This window comes from Diceros bicornis, chromosome 12, assembly GCF_020826845.1.
Source record: "Diceros bicornis minor isolate mBicDic1 chromosome 12, mDicBic1.mat.cur, whole genome shotgun sequence".
In the NCBI taxonomy this organism is placed as follows: Eukaryota; Metazoa; Chordata; class Mammalia; order Perissodactyla; family Rhinocerotidae; genus Diceros; species Diceros bicornis.
Genome location: NC_080751.1, coordinates 52,652,638 through 52,672,588, shown reverse-complemented (window position 1 = coordinate 52,672,588; position 19,951 = coordinate 52,652,638). Strand labels below are relative to the sequence as shown.

Here is a 19,951-nt window from a genome sequence, read left to right as displayed (position 1 = left end):
TAATGTCATGTTAAAGTCTTTGCTGAGATATCTCATTATCTTTTCACAATAAAAAATAGGGGACTTAAAGAGCTAATTAGAAGCTTGCATGTCGGTGAGGCTTATATGAACTTTGGGCTTCACTGTAGGGTGATTTAGGTGGACTGTTTATTAGAGAACCCCCAGTGTTTCTATATTTTCATCTTTCCTCATCGTCTGGTCAGTTCCCCAGAGAAGTGTGCTCTAGTAGTCTGCCTAGAGTTGTGCTATTCAAATACAGTAGCCACTAGCCACATGTGGCTATTTAAATTTAAATACAATTAAATTAATAATTCGGTTCTTCAGTTGAACTAGCCACTTTTCAAGTGCTCAAAAGCCACATGTAGCTGTTTGCTACCATATTGGACAGCACAGCTATTGAACATTTCCATCATTGCAGAAAGTTTTGTTGGAGAGCACTGGACTAGGACTAAAATCTTGTTTCCAGCCACCTGAGAGCCCACTGAAGAAAGACTGTCTGGAGTCTCAGCATTCAGGATTCAGTATGTGTATGGTCACTTAATCCCACTGTTCTTAGAGTAAAAGCTGTGCCCTCATCTGTATATCCGCTAGTCTAGAAACCTTGTTTAACCTTTCTAGAGAAGACAATGGCTTAAACAATATGCTTAACTCTTTATGTTACTTTTATTACTCATTATTTACTTTTTGCCTTTAAATCTTTTACTGGTCCCAGTTCTGAACTTTCCACTGCATTTTCTGGAAATGCCCCTGGTTATAGGTTCTTTATCTCATCTCAGTATAAACAATGTTAGGGACTTGTCATTAAGAAACCAAGTCCCTCATTTCTTCCCCTGTAAATACCACTGATATAATTAATACCTTACTTTTGAGGCTTTTGTTTGGATTGGATGAGAATGTTTGTAAAGTGCCTGTTTTAGGACACACTTGACATTATCAAGGTATATAGCAAAGTCCTTTTAAAACCACAAATTTACAAATCCACTATGGCATATCACTTCCCTGACTAAGTGCATATGAGGTAAGTGGAACAGGATAAAGGCCCATTGAGATTAGGATACTGGACAGTTGGCCAGATTATTACTATCTAAATGATTTTTTTTTTTGTGTGTGAGGAAGACCAGCCCTGAGCTACAATCCAACGCCAATCCTCCTCTTTTTTGCTGAGGAAGACTGGCCCTGGGCTAACATCCGTGCCCATCTGCCTCTACTTTTTATAGGGGACGCTGCCACAGCATGGCTTGCTAAGCGGTGCGTCAGTGCGCGCCTGGGATCCGAGCCAGCGAACCCCGGGCTGCCGCAGCAGAGTGCGCACACTTAACCGCTTATGCCACCGGGCCGGCCCCTAACTGATTTGTTTTTTTAACACCAGCCTTTCAATATTCCAATTTCAACTTTGAGTTTCAGCAAAATTAGAGATTACTTACATGTCATGGATCTTGGGTTTGTTCATGAATAGTTGCATCTGTAGGTGTTAAATGTGTAAATACCAAGGGCCTTCTGTAAAGTGCCTGGCAAATATCAGGGGCTCAAAAGGTAGGCCTTTGAGAGAATTTTTCTCAACTTCCTCACCTTTAAGCATCCAGGTTAAGTGATGTGGTCATGATCCTGAGGCTGTTGAGGGGTGGAGCTGGATCAGATGCTCCTGGCTCATAGACTTCTCTGATACTAGCATCTATCAGCGCTGGCTGGGATTTTTGCCAACAACTCCCATGCACTGTCTGTTTTAAAGGGAAGAGCTCTTTCCTGTTAAGGCTTTTAATAAAACCAATTGGTGTACTAATTGAGTCCATGCTTATATACACCGTATCACTTTTTATCCTAAAACATGTCATTTGCCTTAGGTTTTTTCCTACCTGGTGTGACATGCTAAAGGTGGTATTCTTGGCTATACTGGCCTGGGTGTGTGTACTTTGTCCCTAGGACCTGTGCCCTTGTGACTTCTTGCAGCTCCCCAATAATGCCTAATGAGTTGTAGTTCCCTGCTTAAGCCATGCTATTTCAAGATTTCTGTGACTCTGCATGTTTTGTTTTACTGCCTGGAAAAAACTGTCCCCTCCCCCAGTCTCTCATAGTCTAAGAGTCTAAAGCCTTCTTTAATCTTGAGCAGAGTTCATCTTGCCTTACTTTGATCTACCCATACCATTTGTTGCATACTTCCGTTATAGCATTTATCACACTGAACTGCAATCATTTCTCAGCACACTTAGCTTCCCTATTAGACTACGAGAGCAACGCTAGTTAACATTTGAATTGTTAGATGAGCAAAATAAGGAGATTTTATGAAGTACAGTATCTTTCCTTCCTGAACAAGGAACTATAGGTATCCTTAATGGATTCCATTAATCCTTGTCGGGGAATTTCTGCTCACGTTGTCATACTCTAGGAATAATATATGCAACTGAGTAAGAAGTCCAAGGCGGGCTGTGTTTTGGTTCCTGTATTCTCTTTTGCCTTTGTTTGGTATTGCAGTCATTTGAATCACACATGGTTAGACAGCCTGGGCAAGCATCAGAATCAGAATCACATTATGAGCTAGGAAGTTAGTGGGGTAAGAGATCTTATTAACTCATTGAAGGGAAAGTGGTATTATGGGAAAAAATTCTTGAGTTATGCTGAAGTAGCCATAGCTTTTCCAGTTTAGTTCATTATCTCTGTATCCATTAAAAATGGGTATGCCATTTTTAAACTGTGATTATTTCGTTTCTAAGTGGGTTTTTTGAGAATGCTATCAGTATTATAAAAGAATATACAAAAATACTAAATTGCAGTGTTTGTGATTACTTTTCAGTGATGTGGCCTTTGTTTTTTATTTTAAAGGATATTAAAAGATTAGATGTTTAATTTACTGTATTTAACCAGACTTTCCTTCAGCAGAAGCTAGCAACCCCTGTCTTCGGCCCTTCCCAAGTTTTTATGTGCTATACCATATGTTAGGTACTAGGGAGTATTATGGTAAGAAAGACATTAGGTTTCTTCACTTAGTTCCTGTGAACTTCTGAAATTTGGAATAAGTTTTGCATGAGGTATTAAAAATTTAGTTTAGAATTGTGACATCTTTATTTCATAGACCAATTCTTTTAAAGTGTGTATGTGTGTTTAATTACAAAAGTAATACATTTTTAAAAAAGAAGCATAGTGTAGCATTTTAGGCTGAGTGTGGACCCTGACACCAAATTACCTGAATTCAAATCCCAGCTCTGCCATTTACTAGCTGTTTAATCTTGAGTGTGTTATTTAACCACTTTGTGCCTCAATATCCTTATATATAAAATGTGAGGTAATGAAAATACCTACATCATGGGAGTATTGGGAGTGTTAAACAAGTTCACACATGTGAAATATATAAAACAATGCCTGGCATATTCTAAAAGCTTGATATATTTTAGATATTATTACAGTTGAAATAATCCAGAAATGTAGAATTCCCCAAAATCATAAGAGCATAGTGAATATTCTGTCAGATTTTATCTCACATAGCATAATCTTTTAAATTTATTTTTTAACCTACATACAGTAAAAATCACTTTTTTATGTACACTGTGTGAGTTTCAACAAATGCATGATCTTGTAACCATCACTGCAATCAGGAAACAGAACAATTTCCTCAGTCCCTAAAAATTCCCCGGTGCTGCCCTTTTGTAGTTAACCCTCTTCCACCCCTAAACTTTGGCAACCACTGATCTGTTTCCTCCTCCTATTGTTTTGCCTTTTCTAGAATGTCGTATGAATAAAACCATACAGTGAAAAAGAAATCATACCTTTTGAGTCTGGCTTCCTTTACTCAGCGTAATGCACTTGAGATTAACTCAAGACATTGCATGTATCAGTAGTTTGTCTTAATTGCTGAGTACTGTTCTGTTCTGTGGATACAGTACAGTTTGTTTATCCATTCACCTCCTGACTGACATTTGTGTTGTTTCCAGTTTTTGGCAATTACAGATAATGCTGTTATAAACAATTGTGTACAGGTTTTTGTGTCAACATAAGTTTTCATTTGTCCTGGATATTCAGTAGTGGGATTGCTGGGTTATAGGGTAAGTGTACATTTAACATTTTAAGAAACTGCCAAACCGTTTTCCAGAGTGGCCACACCATTTTGCGTTTTCCCTGAGCTCACCTCTTTTGCCAATCTTCCTCTTTTTGCTGAGGAAGATTGGTTCTGAGCTAACATCCATGCCCATCTTTCTCTATTTTGTATGTGGGACCCTGCCACAGCATGGCTCGATGAGCGGTGTGTAGGTACGCACCCGGGATCCGAACCCACAAACCCCAGGCCGCCAAAGTGGAGTGTGCAAACTCAACTACTACGCCACTGGACCGGCCCCTCCAACAGTTTATTTTAAAACACTATTTATGTTCTTCTGGTTATGAGGACCCCCAAAGTAATCCTTTGGCAAATAGTTTAGGAAAGTGAGTGAGGAGTCTGACTTCTAATTAACCTTTCAGCTCATAAAGAGCCAGTTTAAGACCAATTGACCAAAGATATTACTTTCAGATTCCAATGTAAAAAATTAACATTTCTAGATTTTTAAAAAAAATTTTAGTGCACTCTGTAAAATTACCATCACTTTTAAGCATAGTTACCCTGAGGAAGCTGTTAGTCCGTTAAGTCTAAAAAAAATTCTGGAATATTTTAAGATTTTGTGTTGGATAACATCCTGGAAAAGAAAATGTACAGTTTTATGTTAATACTAATAACTGGATAAAAAACAAAGACTTCTTATCCTAGAGAGCTTTTTGTTAGGGGATCAGACAATTACTCTGTTGAGAGTATCAATTTCTATTTATTTATTTTTTCCCCCCAAAGCCCCAGTAGATAATTGTACATCATAGCTGCACATCCTTCTAGTTGCTGTATGTGGGACGCGGCCTCAGCATGGCCGGAGAAGCATTGCGTCGGTGCGCGTCCGGGATCCGAACCCGGGCCGCCAGCAGCAGAGCGCGCGCACTAAACCACTAAGCCACGGGGCCGGCCCGAGAGTATCAATTTCTAATGTACTGACAACTTGTTAGATCTGAAGGACATGTAAGAGAGTCACCTTTATGGTATTCAAGCTCTTATATCCTTTGTCAGAGCCTTTTCTGTGGCCCTATAATTAAAGAATATTTTATGCATCATTTTGAAATTGTATTTGGGCAGGGCAGTTAAATGTATAGTAACAAAATATGTCCATTTTTTTATATCTTTCAGAATCATGGTGTCATGGAAAGGGATTTACTTTATACTCACACTGTTTTGGGGAAGCTTTTTTGGAAGCATTTTCATGCTGGGTCCCTTTTTACCTTTGATGTTTATAAACCCATCTTGGTATCGCTGGATCAACAACCGCCTTGTGGCAACCTGGCTCACACTTCCTGTGGTAAGTTACACACCAGAGAAGGAGACTGTCTGTACCAAAGTAGCCCAACCTATGGATTTTTGTTTTGTTAGGCAGATTTAGTCAAATGTTAGGAGAACATTTAAGTCCTTCCTGTTATGTAAGCAGCACATTAGAATTTAAAGAGGGAAATATAGAAACTAGAGAGAAATAAAAATAATTCATGTCCTTGAAGTAAAATATCTAATTAAGAGCCAGCCATATTCCAAAGTTGGGTTTCTTCCATATTCTTCATAAATTTTCTTTTTCATTTTCTTTCAGTGAGGTATGATATGCATATAGTAAAATGCACAAATCTTAGACAGATAGAAGAATTTTTACATCATTGATTTTATTTTGTATTTTCATTTATTTTACAAAACAATGACAAAAAATAAGATTCAGATGAGAAACTTCTCTTAAACTTGTGACAATGATGTGATTGATTTAATTCTTCCCCATAACCATAGAATTTAGGAATAAAGTAATTTCCTATCTGTGGGCTAGGTTAACAACATTTGTAAGTTAGATGTGCATACAAAATGAGTAGGAGATTCTTGGAAGAGCCAGGTATTCTCTGTAAGGTCAGTGCATATTGCTCTGAGCACATCTCTCTGATCCTGAGCTGACAAATTCCTGTAGGATTCCAGTCCAGACTCCTCCCTTGTCTAGGACTGAAGGGGCTTCAGTCCTTCACTGTTGCTGCTAATCAGCAGTGCCTTCTCAAAAAAATGGAGTGATGTGCGTGCAGCTGCCTTTACCTTGAATAGGCTGTATTTCCCGAGAGTGTTCTGTTCCTTCTTTTTTCTGAGCAACACCCAGAACTTAATGTTACTGGGTTTATTGACCTGTTATGGTGGAGGTGATGAGTATAATACCTGAAAAGGAAACTGAGAAGGGAATCCTCTTCCTTCAGTTGCTGAAGGATTTCTTCACCTCTTTCTTTTGAATTGAGTTGTCTATTTCCCCTCAGGTGGATTGCCATTGTTATTTGTAGAGAGGAAAGTATCCTGCTAATGCTATAACACCTTCAGGTGGAGGTTGATTGGGAAATATTTCCAGAAACAGTGGTGAGTGTACCTATCTTGATGGAGTAGATGTTTCTTAAACCTTCTGTAAATTGGATGTTAATAAATCATTTATAGTGCACCCTTTTTTTCATATTTTAAAAAGGAATCCTGTGATGAATAATTTTACAAATTGCGTTCATCTTGTTTACAAGGTTAATTTGTTTTGAAATTTTTATTCAGATGTCTGTTTTATGAAACATGATCCTATTAGACTAAAAGTAGTCCCTACTTCTCTCTGTCCCTCCACCCTCTTCCCTTCCCTTTTTCTTTTCTCTGTTTGCACTTAAAGCTGTCTGGACTACAGGCACAAAGAAAGTGATTGTAGCATACTAATAGATAATAAATAACTGTGATATGGTTGCATATTTAATTCAGATATAAGGAGAAGAACATGAAGGTTTCATTGAAGAATCAAAGTAAAATCCCAAGGGTAATGATGATCATAGCAGTTAAGCACTTAAGTGGCAGCTATTGTGCTAAGTGATTTAGGAGGATGGCTTCATTTCAGGTGCTACTATTATCCCCATTTTACAGAAGAGGAAATAGAAACTTTGAGAAATTAATTTGCTCAAGATCATGTGCATAAGCAAATTATTTAAGCACAGCTGAGATGAAACCCAGATTGTCTGTTGCTCTTAGAGCCTTAGGTGATAGGAAAACCTTCAAGGATTGGTCCCCAGTGGTAAGAAGTTCACTCATGATTGGTTCCAAAGAAGATTTGGAGTTGTTTCAAGCCAAGGAATGCCTGACAGGAGAAAAAACATATCTGAGAAACTGGTAGCTAGTAATAAAATCAGTCTCAGTAGTGTACTGATTCCCTCACAGTGGAAGATGAAAGTTGGCAAGAAACAGTCATAGAAAGCCTTCTCTTTTGCTCGAAAAGTCAAAGACATAGGTTGCTTCGATACCTGGAACAAGGTACATATTAAATATTTGTTGGATGAGTGGACAAACATAAAGAAGTTTCAAGGTAAAATGGTCCTAACTTTGGTATCAGAGTTATGCTGGCTTCGTAAAATTAGTTGTGCAGTGTTCCCCCCTCTCCTGTTTTTTGAAAGAAAATTTTATATATATGTAAATAAAAAATAAAAAATATATAAATATATATATATTTTTAGTCACAGCTTAGGGCTTATATAATATATCCTTAGTGTATCACAGTCCACTTAGAGTTAATATTTACTACCTCATATAAAATGTAAGACCCTTGTAACAGTGTGGTGTGTTTAGTCTCACATCCTTTGTTCTGTTGTTGTCATATTACATCTACTTAGGTAATAAACTTCATAATACAGTGTTATGATTTTTTGCTTTGAATGGTCATATGTCTTTTAAAGAAATGAGAAGAAGAAAAATATAGTCTTAGATTTATCTAAATATTTTCCATTTATAGTGCTCTTTATTCTTGCTCTGTATTAGAGTTTCCATCTAATGTCATTTTCCTTCAGCCTGAAGAAATTACTTAAGCTCTTCTTGTAGGGAGGTCTCCTGTAGATAAATTCTGTTTTCATTTGTTGACACAAATAATCCATAATCAATCTATAAATCAAAATTGGGGTGAGTTTATTATGAGCCAGGTCTGAGGACTATAGCATCTGGGCTTCCTTCTCCAAGGAAGGAAGGGCACCAAAGAAGTGGGGTGTACAGAGTGGTTATATACTGTCTTGTAACAAAGAGCATACATCACACAGGACAGGAATATCTCTTTCACTACTATCATAAGATGCTTAGCTGGCACAGCAGGTCAGCGGTCAACAGGTCACTGGGCACAAGATGAGCACAGTGGGTTGATAATTAATCCTTAGTTCCTGGGAAGAGGTGCTTCTCCTTAAAGAAATGCCAATATGGGGGGAAGCTACATCCCTTTCTTTAAGGGCATCATTCTTGTCTTTGGGACATAGTAAATGTTGAAGGCAGATGTACAATGCATGCTCAACAGGCCACATCAGGCCCTTTTAGAAAAACAAAGTCAGGCCGAATTAGTTTTACATCAAATGTCTTCCTCACATACTCCAGTATATCCTATTGCTTTTCATTTATTTATCACGTTTAATTGAAGATTTCTTTTTTTACCTTCATTTTTGAAGGGTAGTGTTGCTGACTATAAAATTTCTGGAATGACATTTTTTTTTTCTTTCTATACTTTAAAGTTCTACTGTCTTATGGTCTCTATTGTTTTTGATGAAAAGCCATCATACATATTGTTGCTTCTCATCATGCAACGTGTCATTTTTCTATGGCTGCTTTCAAGATTTCTCTTTATCTTTGTTTCTTAGCAGTTTGGTTATGATATGCCTGGGTTTAGTTTTCTTTATATTTATTTTGCTGTCTTGCATTGGGCTTCTTAGATCTATAGCTTTGTTTTTTCCAAATTAGGAAATTCTGGGCCATTATTTCTTCATATATTTTTTTCTGCCACATTTGGTCTCTTCTTGCCTCTTGGGACTACAATTATATGTATGTCAGATTGCTTATATTGTTAGATAGGTCACCAAGTTCACTGACCCTTTTTCTTGCCGTCTCTAATCTGCTGTTTTGTTTATACAGTGGATTTCTATTTAAAATATTGCACTTTTAAGTTCTAGAATTTATATTGGGTTCTTTTATTGGTTTCATTTCTTTCTTGAGATTCCTCATCTATTTATTATTATGACAGTATTTTCCTTTAAGTCAGCTGGGTGGTAAGTCTAGTACTATTTACTCTGTCAGGGATGGAAGCAGCAGTTACCCTCCTTATCCTTTTTTTTTCCCCTGTAGGATGTACTTTGCATTGAATATTTGTACAATTCCTACCTTATTGGTATGGATCCTCCTTATTCTTTTAGGCAAAATTTCTTTTTCCTTTCTTAATGGAAGGATGTTTTGTTTTGTAACTTGTGTTCATTGCAAAAGTAGTCAGCAGGATCCCTGAACATTCATCGAGCAACTGTATTTATTGAGTGTCCACCATGTGCCAAGCGTTTTGCTAGGATGTAATGATGAACAGGACCCATATGACCTCTATCTTTGTGGAGATAATAGTCTTCTACCTACACTATCTTCCCTAGTTTTAGATTTACACAGCTTGACTGATTTTTTTCTTTCTTTCATTTAACTCAAAGACTACTTCCTTTTGTTAGATGACAAAACTTGACTTCTCAGGCTGTGACTTTTTAGAGTTAGATTTTTGTTGTTTTTGGTGAGGAAGATCAGCCCTGAGCTAACATCTGATGCCAATCCTCCTCTTTTTGCTGAGGAAGATTGGCCCTGGGCTAACATCTGTGCCCATCTTCCTCCACTTTATATGGGACGCCGCCACAGCATGGCTTGACAAGCACTGCGTCGGTGCGTGCCCGGGATCCAACTTGCGAACCCCGGGCTGCTGAAGCGGAACGTGTGCACTTAACCACTGTGCCACTGGGCCGGTCCCCCTAGAGTTAGATTTTTAAATTAGCTTTAAAGTTGTGAAGTCCACTGTTTCATTGCAGCCCTCAAACATACCATTTAATATAAAATAATCATTTTGTGGTGTTGCTTAACTGCTATCACTTGCTTATTTACAAAATGAGTATTTCTTCATAAAATATCATATTTATATTAAATTAAAAAAACATATTGTTCAGTTCACATAACATTAACCATCTCAAGTAGATATTTCTGAAAAGTCATCCAGAAACTGTCTAAATGTTAAATAATTCCATTTATAGTCATTTTAAAACCAGAGACATTTCATTTTAAAAAGTTTCAACTTTTTTCAAGTCATTTACATGACTCTTTTTGAGTTTTTATTCGTCATCTGTAAAGTAAGGAAATTGAAGTAGACGATCTTTTGAGATTCATTCCAGATTAAGCATTTTATATCTGATTCTAAAGCAAACATTTAGAGGTAAATGATTTTTTGGTAATAGTCATCTATTGCTACTATACTTCATTTTCTTTAGTGTCGTCAATTTTCCATAGTACGTAATCTTTTGATTTTGAATCATATGTTTTTGGCTGAACCTCTCTACCAAAACCTTAAGAGTTTTGAGAATTTTCTTGTAGTTACTACCTTGGTAGAAATCATTGTAATTGTAATGCTTTCCAGTGTCCAATCAATCAAATTTTTTTGGAGAGACAATGTAAGCAGAGTGCATTACAGGCATTGGAGACAGACATTTGGTTTCACGATTGGCCTTACCACTTTCTAGTTGTTTGAACTTGGCTAAGCTACTTAGCCTCTCTAACTTTCTCTTTCCTCATCTGTAAAAAAGGGGATTCTAATACTGCCTACCTACCCCGGAGTTATTATGATGACTAAATGAGATCATGAATATAGCCTTTGTAAAGTATGGAGTAAATGTTTGCCACTGTATTAGTTTTAGGGGGCAGGCTAAAGTGCACTTATCAAAGAAAATTCAAAATATAGTGGCTTGAATAAGGTAGACCTCAGGTCCAGGTTGGCAGGGTAGCTATGCTCCCTGGTATCATTCAAGGACTCAGATTCCTTGCATTCAACCTGGCATAATATCCTCTTCTGTATGGTCAAGACTGATCACTACCACTTCTTTGTCCCACTATACAGGAAGCGGGGAGGGGAGGAAGTCCAGAGCAAGCATTTTTTAGACCAGTGAATTACAAGATGCACATAATGGCTTTTGCTCATCCCATTGGTGAAAACAGCTAAAAGCTGTAATGGGATCTGGGAAATGTAGTCTTTCTTTTCTGGGCAGCCCTGTACACGATTAAAATGTATTCCTCTGGAAGAAATGCTGGATTTTACTGGACACATTACTGGACAAATTCTGCCATAGCTGCTTCTACTGCTGCTACTACTAGTACCATTACTGTTACAGCAGAATTACATCATGTATCTGTTAACCTTATACATCTTCAACTGCATGCACTAGGATGGGAGAGGGAAGAGTAGAGAGAGATGAATTTTTTAAATGTAGGGTTCCCCTCTACCCCCCCACTTCATGTGAGATGCAATAGGAAATGTAAGTGGTCCTATGCTGAGTAAGATTCTTGTGTCTAAAACAACACACAAACCAATCAGTTCATCTGATGGTCAGCTGGAGAAATCTGGTTTAACATTCAGATAAAACTGGCTGAGCAGGACTTACTGATAGATAGTGTGCTGGTCTCTTGTGAGACACCTTCCTCTGAGATTTTCAAGGTAACTTCAGCTCTTCCTGACTTGAACACTTAACACATAGGCGAGATTCAGTGACCACTATAGTTTTAAATTGGTATATATTTGAGAAAACTTCATATTCCCCAGCTGTTTAACTCACTGCTGTGCTCACTAGTAACAGCATATCAGGCAGAGAGTCTTTCAGTTAAGAGATTGATTGACGTCAAATCCCTTAAAGCAAGGTTACAGAAAACTGATGTTCTGATTTTGAGATAGTGAGCATCTCTGTTTAAAGAAATGAAGAAACATTGTCATGGTGTCTTTTATGACCTTATTTCAAACTTTTACAAGGTGTTAAAGGAGTTTTTATTTTGAAGCAAATATTAGAATAGGTCATTTTTTATTCAGAGAGAATTTGGTCTTTTCCCTCCTATAGGTATACTTTATTTTAAGCAATCTCAAACAGTTAAACATCATTTTTAAGTAAAAATAAATTAGGGTAAATGCACTTAGACTAATTATTGTTCAGAGAAACAATCACAAAATGATCTTCTCTTTTGTAAGCTTCTCCTGTGCATTAAAATGATTTCATTGGCAAGATTTTTCTTGTCTTACTATTTTTTTTGTTTTGCTTTGTTTTGTTTTTGGTGAGGAAGATTGGCCCTGAGCTAACATCTGTTGCTAATCATCCTCGTTTTGCTGAGGAAGATTGGCCCAGAGCTAACATCCGTGCTCATCCTCCTCTATTTTGTGTATGGGACACTGCCACAGCATGGCTTGATGAGTGGTGCATAGATCCACGCCCAGGATCCGAACCTGCGAACCCTGGGCCGCTGAAGCAGAGTGGGCAAACTTAATCACTGGCCTGGCCCCTTGTCTTACTATATTTAAGGAGCACATTTTCTGTGCTAAATGAAGTACTCCAGTAAAATCTTTTAGAATCTTAGAGTTAGATGAGACTTAGAGGTGATCTAGTTTAACCTACCTGAGTGTGTAAGAATCCCTTCTAGCACAGTCCATGGAGTGACCATTCAGTCTCTCTTGCGTTTCTATAATGGGGAGTGCATTTCTTTGTTCATTTCATTTTTGAATGGTTCTGTTTAGTATAATACTGTCAGGGTCAAACTTGGCATGTGACCAGAGCTGTTTTTGCTTCTCAAAATTCTGAGTCTTTCTAACAGTCCAGTTGTTAGCTAATTACCTGGGATTATGAAAATTACTTGGAGTTTTCTCCTTTCACCATAAATGAAGACTTAGGAATTTAGAGGTCCTTTTCTAACTCCCCACCTAGGAGGTAAGTTTATTCCACAGCCTGCTGATTCCATTCTAGTCCTAGAACAAAGCAGGTGTTCAATGAACACAGATTAATAATTCCTGTCTAGACTGCTGCTCTTAAGAAAGGGGGTGCTCATTGTTTGATGAATGACTGGGGATTGCAAGGCCTTAAATAGCTAAGGATTTGAGGAGCCAGGCCTAAGCTGAGTCTGAAAAGCTAAAGCAGACTTGGAGATGAGGAATGTCATAGAGTTGTTCTTACCCTTGACTGAATAAAGATCCATTGAAATTGTAAATGAGAGCTTGGGGCATGATGGCAAAACTGATTCTCTCTGATCATGAGGGGAACCTCTCATCTTTGTGTTTTCATATACTGTGGAACGCTTGGAGGTAGTAAATAGTGGTAAATAAAAGATCCTCAGAAATTGCCTCCATATTTCTAATTCTGGGAGAAATTTTTGTCCAATTAGGTAAAGTCATGAGAATTGTGGCTCTTAGTTCAATATAACAAATAAAGCATTATAAAATTTTATAAGATTAGTTTCTTACTACTGAAATGGTTTCCTTCTATACTAGAAATAGAACAAATATGAGAAATATTTTTTTACAGTTGTTAATCTAGATTATTTGAGTTCTGGAGTTCTTTATAGGCATTACAACTCTATCTCTGTGTAGCGTTTTGTTATTATGCCTTTGTGGGAGCTGTAAATAACATTGACTAGATATGTCTTGTCTCGCGTTAAAAATGATTAACGTGAGCTTGCGATCTAGGCTGCCCAAAAGGTTGTCTATAACTTTCAGGCACATTCTGATAGAGTGCTGGATGGCAAGGGAGAGAATGCCGTATGATATGCTCCTGGACAAACAGGCTGGGATTTTTTGTTTTGACATTTTCCATGATGAAAAGCAAAAGCTTGTTTTGGAATCCATAGGAAACATGTATTAGAAATTGCACATAAAATGTTAGAGTTGCGGTTTCAGGTTATAAGTTTAAGATTTTTAACTCTTTTCTATAATACAACATACAATTAACAATCAACTTCCTCTTTCTACCAGTTAAGGGAAGGGCATCCTGCATTTCAGTTTTTTGGAAATACTGAAAAATATATCATGTTTGGAAAGCAGAGTGGAGCTAATCCAAATTAACCTTGGATGGCAAATTCACACACAGCCTCTGGGCCAAGACTTATGGTTCGGTGATTCATTTTCATGGTTGACGGCCCTTTATGCTTACAGGTAGCAGTGGGTCCAAGCCTAAAGAACTCTGCCGTGATCCTCTCCTTCATGAAATCTTCCACATAGGGACTTAACTACCCGGAGATTTTGGAGTGGGAGGTTATAATTGAGTGGTTATGGACCCTTATGAAAATCTGATGAAAACTGCTGGCATTCTGCCTAACAAAGTACCTCTGTACGTATTCACATATCTTTGTACACAATTTCAAGGGAGGTTCATGTTTATGGGTCCTCTTGAAGGCTTTCTTTTCTAGGGCTTGATAGACGCCAGGTTACATACCCATTCCCTAAAGTGAATCTCAGCCCTGGGAAAGCAACTCAATGAGGACCTGAGGGCTATCTGTAGCTACGTTAGCCCAAAGGATCTTGTTTTACTTTGTTAAGATGGTTAACACTCTGACTCTGTAAGACTTTGGATGTATAAGATTTCTAACTTCTTTTTTCTTTAGCTAATATTCTTTTTAACTCCTATTTATTCTTATGTTTTTGAAGTCCTGTTGTTCTTTTTTATCATATTCTTTAAAAAAAAAAGCTTTTTGTGTGAAATATAACAAGCATACTGAAAATAAAACCTAAATGCACACTTTAATGAATAATTTTAAAGTGTAACTATCAACCATATCAAGAAATAGAACATTGCCAGCGCTCCAGCAAGCTACCCAGCTTCCCAGTCACAACACCCTTCTGTTTGGTAGAAGTAGCTGCTAACTTGACTTGTAAGATAGTTATTTCCTTGCTGTTCTTTATAATTTTACTACCTATATATTTACCCCTAAAATATCTTACTGTTTGTTTTAGAAAGTTTTATATATGGATACTTATTGTGTCTATTCTTTTTTATTTGTTTTGCTTCTATCAGCATTATGCTTGTGTGTTATCCATGTTGCTGTAGATACCTGCAGTTCATTTATTTTCGTTGTTGTATTATAGTCCATTGTATGACTGTACCACAGTTTGTTTATTTGATATACTTTGATCAAGGTTTTGTGATATTGCCAAAGGAACTTTTGATTTTCTTATCTTTTATCTGCCTTGGACCAGTTTTCTCTTAATAGTGAAGTCAAGTATTAACTAGTAAATTTGTTACATGTAAATTATTTGAAAATTTAAATAGGGATTGAAATAAGTAATCAAGTTTTCTCATTATCTGTTATTGTTTTTTCAAGAACTGTAGTCTGTAATATACTTTTCCTCTAGATATTTCATAAATATTATATGACTGGCCATTAGAAAAGTTAATTAAACAACTTCAGCAAGTGTTTGAGCATCTTCTATAAGCTAGACTTTGTTGTAGGTGCTAGGGCTGCAGCACTTTAGTAAACATATAGTTATTTTATTCTTTATGTATTGTTAAAATACACAGATATGTGTATTTGATTAAAAAAAGATCATACTACAGAAAGGTATAAAATGAAAAGTTTGACTTTCTGTTCCCTCAGCCCTATACTCAGTGTTAAATTTCTTGACTATCCTTCTATAAAAAAATGTAATAATCTTATATATCTATAGCCTTAAAAAATTACACAGTGGAATTTTGTAAGCCTTTTACACTTTTCTCTTTTTATCTTAATAATCTATCTTGAAAATTTCAATGAAAGTTAGCATTTTTAAATTAGGACACTGCCAGAAACTTAAATTAGTGAAACTAAAAATAGAAACAGTGCCTTCGTATTCTCAGTCTTCCAGATTAACTTATTTTTCTTGATTTATTATAGAAGCAAGATCATGGGAAACACTATGCTTTTGATTTATTAAAAATCAGATTTATTTTTAGGACATGATAAAATTTACCTAAGGGAAATCATAGCTTTAAATTGTTATATATCTATATTGTTTTTTCCTTAGGCATTGCTGGAGACCATGTTTGGTGTGAAAGTGATTATAACAGGTGATGCATTTGTTCCTGGAGAAAGAAGTGTCATTATCATGAATCATCGGACAAGAATGGACTGGATGTTCCTGTGGAATTGTCTGATGAGATATAGCTACCTCAGATTGGAGAAAATTTGCCTCAAAGCCAGTCTCAAAAGTGTTCCTGGATTTGGTAGGTTATTCACAAATTATTTTAAGTTGTTCGTTCATTTTATATGTGATGTACCCAGCATAAAACTACAGAATAATTTACTAAAACTCCACTTCAGTAGAAAAACATTCTCATTTTTCCTCACTAGCATAAAAACAATCACCAGGTTTTTTTCTTAGTGGATCATAACAGATTATTTTAATCTTTTTTTTTTGAAACATCTTACATGGAAAGAGAGAATAAACTATTCTCAAGAAAGTAGATATGGTTCCAGAAGGACAAACACTTTGAAGGACATGAATTAATAGTTTAGTAACTTTTTATTGCATGTGATGCTTGTGGTAATTTAGACCAGAATCTGGTCTGTGCTGATGAGGTACTTGAGCTGAACTGATTTATTTGTATTCATCTAAAAAATATTAATTGAATACCTATTGGTCCAAGCATTACACCAAGCGCTGGTATTTTCTGAACTTTCCTAATCTCTACTGTTTTTTTTTTTTTAAAGTCTTTTCACTGTGCTTGTTGTATACTATAATATTAACATTCCTAGAAATGCTTACATTCCTAGGTTAGGAATGCAACACATTCACTGTGTGGTGGAGAAGTAGGGATATTTCAGCATTGCATGTTAAAAACTTAATTGTCCCCCACCCCTTAATGTGAACTAGGGGTGGAGAACAGACAAAAAATATATTCAAATTAGTTATTCACATATGGGTATATGAAGCACTACTGTACTCCCTGACAGCCTCATCCATTACCTATACGTCTGTGGTTTCCTATATAACATTTCTTATTTGAATTCTTTGCCTTCTAAACCATGCCCCTATCCGTGTACTGAAACGTTCAGGATTTGTGAGGGCAGAGGGCAGACAGTGTGCTCAGGATAGACTAGTAAGGAGGTTTGTGGTGGGGTTACTGAGTGTGTTTGTGTTTTAGTTGCCTTCGTGTTTATAGTTTTGTCTTTATCTTTGCTGCTTTTCCAGTATTATGGTCTTAGGATAGTCAGATTTCTTACATGGCAGCTGACTTCCCCTAGAGCAAACATACCCACAGAACCAGCACGAAGTTGCAAGGCATTTTATGACTTAGCCTCGTAATTCATGTAATGTCACATCCACAGTACATTATTGGTGGAAGCAGTCACTTCCTCAGAGATTCTAGGGGACGGAGGGAGCTTAGACCTCATCTCTTGATGGGAGAAATGTCAAAGATCTTATTAGCCTTTTAAAAACTGCCATATCCCCAAAAAGACTGATCAAGCAGAAAAAGAGAAGGCACATATTACTAGTAGCGAAAATGATAATATTGTGTTTATCATTCCTGATTCTACATAAACTATGGTAACAGAATATGGAGAACAATATTATATGAATGAGTTTGAAAATGTGTATGAAATCAACAAATTACATACAGAAATATACAACTGACAAAATCTGACAAGGATGAGAAACATGAAAAACTAAAACATTAGTCCTGTGTCTAATAAAGAGATTGAATCCATAACTAAAAGCCTTCTTACAAAGGTTTTTGGAGGACAGTGGCAGCTGCCTGATTTTCATCACCCTAAAAAAAAAATCATCAGATCAACGAGGAGAGGGAGTAAAATCATATATCATGCATCACTTCAGTATGACTAGAAGACAAAGAATACCATAACTTTCTAATTGTCTTAAGTAGAGAAATAAATTCCAAAAGAGTTCCTTCTACCCTCCTACCATTGCAAACCTGTCAGTGCTCAGACTTGGGAGAGAAGGCTTAAGAGTAGAGGGGTGTGGACAAGTTAGAAGCAGCACAAAGAAAAGCATGCCCAGAAAGAGAAAGTCTAATACTAAATGCCAAAAAACTGAACACAGGTCAGGACATAGTAGTTCACAGCACAAGATACAGGGACGCGATTAGAAAGACAGTGGGACCCGAAGTGGTAGCCTCAGAGAAGCATTGCTTCTGAGGGAGAATCATATATATGGAGAAGGGGTAGCTCCCCTTAGGAGTGTGGCAGTGAAGCAAAACAAGGAAATTAAATTAAAAGATCCTGCAGGAATAAAAAGAGAAGCAAGAAATAACCTTTGCATACTGTGCCCCCCCCCCAGTAAACCCACAAAAAAACCCCCAATAACCGTAAAAGAATTTTATATCCATAAAAGAAACCTCTTAAATAGAGGGCAGAACTGAAAAAAACAAAAACTTACAGTGTAATATAACACTCCAAACTGAATGAAATATCATCACATAAGCGTTTGGGGATATGAAAAAAAACAACCACTTTTGAATGAGAAATACAAAGAACAGTAATGGACAAGAAAACAAGAAGAAATGTAATGGTAATTGGTTGAATTCAAGAAAAAAATAGAACAAAAAGGCAAAATCATAATCAGAAACGGAGACTAAATTATGAGATGCCCAAGAGGAAGTAGAATAAAATAAAAATTTAATAAAGAGCATTACAGGAAAACAAAGAAATGAAAATGAGAAAAAAGAAGAAGAAAAACTTGTCAGTGAAAGTAGTTGAAATGGAAGATAGTCAAAGGAGTTCTAACATATATATATAATTGGAGCCACTAAGGAAGACAGTAACAAAACAATATAACTTAAATATTTTTTTAATATTTTAAAGTATTACCCAAGAAAACATTTTGGGCATAAAAGATGACCTCACTGGCACTTAACAGCATGACAGCATGAGGATCTCCGTAGACCCACTCCCCAGTGAAACTGGTGAAAATTCAAAAATAACAGTCATTTAAAGTCTCTGGAAATGGTCGCTAGGACATAGAGCAAATGAAGAAAAATTTATTCAAGAAAACTTACCAAGATTTGTTGAGAACAACTGGAATCTGTGGTATTTGAAACAAGACACACTCCTTTCCTCCCACCTTCCAGTTCAGCCAGACAGAAACTCCACTCCAGACTGGTGCAGCTGAGAACACAGGGCTTCCCTTCCCTCTAACTCCCACTCAGATGTCTGTCTTCCACAAATCCTTGCTACCTTCACTTGAATAACTTCATATTGATTATGCAATGACTGGGCTGTGTGGTTCCCAGGAAAGCAAATTAGACTAGAAGTCATCAGGTAAAATAGTTTTAAATCTGCATATGAAGGATCAATGAATTTTGAATGCAAGAAAAATGCTCTCAGTACCACATAATGCCAAATTTCGAAAGTTCTACCCACATTTAATATAGCAGTATATTTAAAGCCTGCATTCTCCAGATACACATCAGTTTGACTCAAATCTAAATATATCTAAAATAGGAGATAAATTTATCTCTTATTCTAAAATTAACTTGAGAACCAAGCATGTTTAGGCAGGATCTAGGAAGCATTAAATGTTCTCTTGTAATGTCATCTATACTGTTTTAACAGGCTTGGCTGGTCCACATTTAATTATTTAGGAGCTTATATTATAATACTTTATAAAGAGAAACCTATAGATGGCCATGTGTGGGTCTTGATAAAGCAAACTATCCCCTAAAAACTAAAGATTTTCTCTCAGATTAATGGTTTGTACCCCTATATCTTGATCCATTTTAGATCAAACTTCAAAAAAATGTGAGTCGTTCAATTTGAGTGTAAGTTGAGGGGAAGGAAAAGGTCAAGGGGTCTCTAATATTTGTTACATGCCACTATGTGCCAAATACCGTACAAGGGATTTTATATACATTGTCTCGTTTAGACAACACAACTGCATGTCATAACATAATCCCATTGTTAAAGAAAATGGAGTTCAAGTATATTAAGTAATTGCCTTGTACATAGATACTCTGAGGTGGAAAAGGATTTTGAAACCAGGTCTGTCTGGCTCCAGAGTCAAGACACAAGAAAGACTTAATTTTTTTTTTTTAATTAATTAATTAGTTAATTTATTTTTTCCCCCAAAGCCCCAGTAGA

At 36.6% G+C, this 19,951-nt stretch overlaps 1 protein-coding gene across 6 annotated transcripts in view; it reads left to right on the top strand.

The window, feature by feature from the left end:
* Positions 1–19,951, top strand: part of LCLAT1 (lysocardiolipin acyltransferase 1) — a 187,361-nt gene that overhangs the window by 62,071 nt on the left and 105,339 nt on the right. For 4 of the 6 annotated variants that reach the window (XM_058551511.1, XM_058551512.1, XM_058551510.1 and 1 more), the window contains 2 exons: positions 5,192–5,360; positions 15,879–16,077. In XM_058551511.1, the coding sequence (XP_058407494.1) occupies positions 5,196–5,360; positions 15,879–16,077 (364 nt within the window). In that variant the 5' untranslated portion in view covers positions 5,192–5,195. Of the gene's footprint in view, positions 1–5,191; positions 5,361–6,330; positions 6,428–15,878; positions 16,078–19,951 lie in introns of those variants that run through there. The other 2 variants (XM_058551513.1, XM_058551514.1) reach the window with 2 other exon arrangements.